Source organism: Lampris incognitus, chromosome 18 (genome assembly GCF_029633865.1).
Source record: "Lampris incognitus isolate fLamInc1 chromosome 18, fLamInc1.hap2, whole genome shotgun sequence".
Lineage (NCBI taxonomy): Eukaryota > Metazoa > Chordata > Actinopteri > Lampriformes > Lampridae > Lampris > Lampris incognitus.
The window spans coordinates 16488239-16494326 of NC_079228.1; the positions used below are offsets into that span (position 1 = coordinate 16488239).

At 51.4% G+C, this 6088-nt stretch overlaps 1 protein-coding gene across 1 annotated transcript; it reads left to right on the top strand.

The window, feature by feature from the left end:
* The first annotated feature begins 230 nt into the window (after nucleotides 1-230).
* sp8a (sp8 transcription factor a) lies at nucleotides 231-2890 on the top strand. Its single transcript, XM_056298681.1, has 2 exons — nucleotides 231-336; nucleotides 1024-2890. Exons 1-2 carry the CDS (start codon nucleotides 316-318, stop codon nucleotides 2371-2373), a joined length of 1371 nt encoding a protein of 456 aa, XP_056154656.1. The 5' UTR covers nucleotides 231-315; the 3' UTR covers nucleotides 2374-2890.
* The last annotated feature ends 3198 nt before the right edge of the window (nucleotides 2891-6088 follow it).

Sequence of the window (6088 nt, forward strand, 5' to 3'; positions counted from 1 at the left end):
CACCATAGACAGCGGGGCTACACGGGACTTGAACGAGCCCCTATTGTGACGTTGGCACATGTGCCCATGTGGAGAGCTCGGGTGCGCTTTAATTCTATGACCCACACGCGAACCTGTCATCCGGACACTGAGCGTCTCTGATTGGCTGTCAGCGGCACTTCAAAGCCCCAGAGAAACTACAACTAGGAAGGGAGTCGGGACGGGAAGACATTCGCGACCTTCTCCCTCTGCGCACACACGCACACACACACACACACACACACACACGCATACACACACGCACCCCGCAGAGCACAGGGACGCCCGCCACACGCCATGGCTGCGACGCTGCTCGGGGTAAGTCCGCTTTCTCTGGGGAGTCCTGACTGCTGGTGTGGGTTTCGATTTCGTTCGCTTGTTCGTGTATCGCTGAAAGTCTGTTAACGCCAAGAGTTTGCCATTGCCGGGCGCACCTACCTGACGCACGGTCTCGGCAGCGGCTCTGCGAGACCAGGGCGCAAACCAGGTGGATCCCCAATGTGAGCTTAAAGCCGGTTTAGGCAATGTGGAAGAGAACCAGCCGAATACAGATTTGAACTTTGACACCCCCCCCCACTCCACCCCTGCAGTTAGTCAAACAGTGCAGCATGATACTATTTTAGGCCTTTGGATCTGTTTGGCTCCCAGTTTGAAACGCCAGATTTCTCTACTGCGTTTGTTGTGTCCGAAATACATCCTGCACGTTGTGAGAAAAGTGGCACCCCTTGAAAAAAAAGAGCCGTAATTGTAACAAACTGTCTCCATTTGCGCCGCAACGCGAGGACTTCGTATTTTACGAGCGCATCCTCCACATTAAATACCGACCTTTAATTAAGTTATAAGATGTCCTCATAGTAGATATTGTTGCAGCTTTGCACCCAAGTTAAATCTCTCGCATGACACGTGATTAAAATATTGTAGGTTTGTGGTTTTACGCACTCCAGGTTGCCATTACGCATCGGTTAAAAAAGAGTGAAAGCCACGTTTTTTTCTGATTGTTTGTAGGAGGAACCACGACTTGGCAGCACCCCCTTGGCAATGCTGGCCGCTACCTGCAGCAGAATCGGTGACCCCACGTCCTCCTCCTCCTCCTCCCCCGCTCTCTCAGACGGAGCCGCAGGACTCTCCAAAGGTTTCCATCCGTGGAGAAGAGCCGGCTCGGGTCATCCCGGTCTGGGCGCTGGTTTCGCCTCCCTAGGTGTTCACCCCGGGACCTCGTCCAGGAGTAACGGGGCCGGATCGGACCCCTCTAATTGTACCGCTATCTCCAGCGCTTTCTCCGTGACCACATGCTCCCCGTTTGGAAATGATTTTTCGGTGTACCAGACGGCGATGTCGCCGGACAACGGCGCCACCGAGCACACGCACGGGCAGCGGTCCATGTTTTTGTCCAAATTCCCGTCCGCGGCTGTCGACGGCGTGCCGGGGATTTATCCGAGGATGGCCGCGCATCACTATGAGTCGTGGTTCAAACCCGTGGGAGAGGTGGGTAACGTCCCCGGCGGAGCGTCTGCGTGGTGGGATGTGGGTGCCGGCTGGGTGGACGCGCAGAGCCCGGGCGTGTTGCCCTACAGCGCCGACTACAGCTCGATGTCCCACAGCCACGCCGCTTTCAGCCCGGCACCCTCTCAACACGTCTTCCCCGCCGCGCAGCACCTTTTGGACGGCTTCCGGCCGTCCGCGTCCCATGCAGACTCCACCGCGGCCGCTCCAACTGCGCTGACCGGAAAGCCCACCGTCTCCCTGCCATCTTCCTCCCGCTCCTCCTCTTCCTCCCGCTCTTCCTCCTCTACCACCACCACCTCCACCACCACCACCACCACCTCCTCGTCGAGGCGCTACACCGGCAGGGCCACGTGTGACTGCCCCAACTGCCAGGAGGCGGACAGGCTGGGGCCGGGGGGCACCAGCCCGCGGCGGAGGGGCTTGCACAGCTGTCACATCCCGGGCTGCGGCAAGGTGTACGGTAAAACGTCCCACCTGAAGGCGCACCTGCGCTGGCACACCGGGGAGAGGCCGTTCGTCTGCAACTGGCTCTTCTGCGGGAAGCGCTTCACGCGGTCCGACGAGCTCCAGCGGCACCTGCGCACACATACCGGGGAGAAGCGCTTCGAGTGCGCGGTGTGCCGGAAGCGGTTCATGCGCTCCGACCACCTCAGCAAGCACGTGAGGACGCACGGCGCCGAGGACGGCGGGGAGCCGGGGGGGCCCGGCAAGGGCGGCAGCGACACGGACAACAGCGGCACCGGAAGCCCCAGCCGCTCCCCCGGCTTGCTGCTGCGGCGAGCGCCGGAGACGGCGGCCGACAACAACAACGACGACGACGACGACGACGGACGCGATTCGGGGGAATGATGAACCAGTCTGAGCCCGGCTGTTTACACACGTGGAGGGGGGGAAGCCGCTGCTGCTTCCCTCCTGGACGCTTAAACAAGGAACTGGCACTTTATTGCTGTACAGTGTTTCTTTATACCTCATCTTCATCGGTGATATGTGATGTCTTCAGAGATGCTTGACTTGGGCTTATATATCCCACCAAACACGTGTCTTTGTTGATCTTTTTGTTTTTCTTATGTGAGTAAACCCCACTTTCATCCCCAGAATGGAGAGCTCTTCGAGTCGCACTTCGAATTCATATTTAAGGGCATCTTTCTCTTGTTAAAAGTCTTCGGTTGAAAAATGTTGTCCCTAAACTTAACTGAGCATATAGCCGATCCTGTTTGTTTGTTTTTTAAATTGAATTAATAAAATTGGAAATATCTGGGCAATGTCTTGTTTTATGGCTTGCTTCTAGTGACGAGCTTCTTTATCGTTTGTTCATTTTTATTTCTTATTTTTTTTGATTTAACGAATTTGGTGTCCGAGCTAAAATCCTTCCTGGGGCAAAACTAATGAAATCTTATTATAAATATATTATTAACTTTGACATGCAAAAGATTGGTGGGTGTCGTCTCATTTTTATCTATACTTTTTACATAGTTAATTTGTTGTCCGCACAAAAATCTGAAAGGGGCAGTTTGCAACGTGGTAATTCTGCGGAAACAAACGGATCACCGAACTTGTAAAAAAGAGAAAATGTTGCTAAAAAAAACAGATTTGTAAACTTCCTGAATGAATTCATCGCAAAATGTGTGTTTCACAGCAGAAAGAACTACAGATGGACGAAGTGAGCCAGTCTGTATCCAGGCTACCAGACCGGAGAGGTCGAGTGACAGCTGTCCGAATTGTGTTTGCGTTTAGCGCCACCTGCCGTTCATTGTATTAATCGTATCAGTCTTGAAGGTGCTCTATGGCACCCGCGCCTCAGACCAAACCAAACCAAACCCCCCCCCCCTTCTCGTGCTTAGCTGTTATTTCGTTCGGTTGGAATGTTGACTATTACAGTATAGACTTATTTTATTAACATTAGTGACGTATTCAGCTCGGTAACGAGCTATTTCTTCCATCTGCCGAGTGACCTAAAGCCATGTAACGTAATTATTAGCTTGCTAGCTATCCTGCTAACGCCAGCTGGGCACTAACATGCACATGCGACGCTCTGACACACACGCGCGGCTGGACCGGGAAATAAGAGAGAAACTCGGACGACAACACACAGAGGGATTGTGACGTCATTCTTTATTCTTACTCCACTGTCTCTTTTACATAGCAAATAGCTGTTTGCTGCTATATTCCATCCATCCATTATCTGGACCGCTAATCCTGCTCTCAGGAGATGCTGGAGCCTATCCCAGCAGTCACTTGGCGGCAGGCGGGGAGACACCCTGGACAGGCGGCCACAGGGCCGGCCGAGACACACACACACACACACACACACACACACACACACACACACACACACACACACACACACACACACACACACCTAGGGACAATTCAGTATGGCCAATTCACCTGACTTACCTTACATTTCTTTGGACTGTGGGAGGAATCCCACGCAGGCACGGGGAGAACATGCAAACTCCCCACAGAGGACGACCCGGGATGACCCACCAAGGTCGTACTACCCGGGGCTCGAACCCAGGGCCTTGCTGTGAGGCGACCGCGCTAACCACTGCGCCACCGTGCTGCTATATTACTGTCCGAAATCTCACGTTGTCATGTGAGGGTTTTTTATTTTTCGGTGTTATTCTGTTGGACTCATTTGTTTGTCACACAAAAGCATCGAAATCAACACGAGACCGGTACGTAAACATGGCAAAAACTCTTTGTGTAGCTGCTTGAAGATACATCAAAAACGTGTTTTCCAAGCTTAAAAAAAAAGAACTTACACATATTTCGGAGAGATTCAGAAAAAGTACGTAAACATGGCAAAAACTCTTTGTAGAGAGGATTTTTTTGTTATCAAACACTGGGGATTGGCTGCAGGGAGAACGGTACTTGAGCGTTTTGTTTTGTTTGTCAAAACGATTCTGGAAGCCGACTGCACAACACGACATGATGATGCCGACCGCTTCCCTGCTGCAGCCGACATGCGCAGTAGCACCTGCGCGACGTCAGAGTGACGTACACTGATAAGTCCCCGAAAGCTGCTTCAAAATACAACAAAAACACGTTTTCAGAGCTTAAAAAGAAGAAGAAGAATTTATACATATTTCGGAGAGATTCAGAAAAATGATATCCCGTATACTTAATGGGAAAAATGCAGACTGCAAATTAAACACACCGCTGGTTTGGATGGACAAGTGAAAGAACTCACAAAACGGATATATTTATATATATATATATATAAAATCTTGCACATTTTATTTTGTTGAAAACATTTACCCTACACACAACACAACCCCTCAGATAAAATTTCAGCAAAATGACAGGAAAGTGCCGTTGTTACACCAAACTCAATGCCCAGTTAAAAGAGATGATTATGACCTTATTGCTGATCCATTCTCGTGCGTTCTTCAGACACACAATGACGGTCATTACTGCTTACTTCTCAAGTATTCTACCGGCTCAATGATATTTAGTATTACATAAGGTACAATGAACATATCAAATACAAATAAAAGGAGAAGAAACAAAATCACAATAAATAATCATTAGTGTTCCCAACTGACAAAATAAGAGCAGCTATTGCTGTAAACAACATTGTGTTAAATAAAAAACCACATCAAAACCAGGACAGAGCAGGGGCCTTCCCAAAGGCGAGGCTGCATCCATTAAACCTAATGGATGGAACCACCACACTTGCATACGGGGGGGGGGGGGGGGGGGGGTTGACGACTGCAATGCCAACCCTATCTTCAGTACCTCCATCCAGAACTGAGCTTACCTAGATGTTCGTCTTTTAATTGTAGCAAATTCAGGGGAGCAGCTCGGGACGCGAACCCGTGGCTCCCACACCGCAAGCGACTACGTTAACCAGTCGACTAAAGGGTCCGACTCGTTAACCAAGGGCTAACGTGTCTACTTATTCGTTTACGTCACACTCCCCCCCCCCTTTTGGGATAGGGCGTCCCCGGCCGGACCGTCACAGCCGGGGATCCCAAACGTGCACGAATAAGTAGACCCGTTAGCCATCGAACCCTTTAGTCGACTGGTTAACGTTGTCGCCCGCTGTGCGGAATACACGAGTTCGGGTCCCGGCTGTGACGGCCGAGCCGGGCTGCCCCCCCCCCCCCCGAATTCAGTGTCAGAAGTGGGATGGTGAGACCGTGAGGTCATCGGAAGCGCGTGCGCCCAGAGGCGTGAGGGTGCTGAAGTGCGGGGACGCGCTTCCCGAAGGAGGTGAGTAGTGTAAGGTACACGAATAAGTAGACATGTTAGGCCTTGCCTTTAGTCAACTGGTTAACGTAGTCGCTTGCGGTGTGGGAGCCACGGGTTCGCGTCCCGGATGCGGAGTCCCAAGTTGCCCCCTGAATTCACTATAATATATATATGTATATATTTTTGTGCAGTGTAACTGGATTAAACCATGTTTTGTCGATAACAACAACCCTGGGATAATGAACAGATGTATTAGGACACATGCTCGTGCCCTCCCGGAAGCTGACATGCTGCGTTTGTGCCGCCCGGTATGGACCGGCCTGGCCAGTATCGGAGAACCACGCATCGCTGTCAAGCTTCCGTCCGT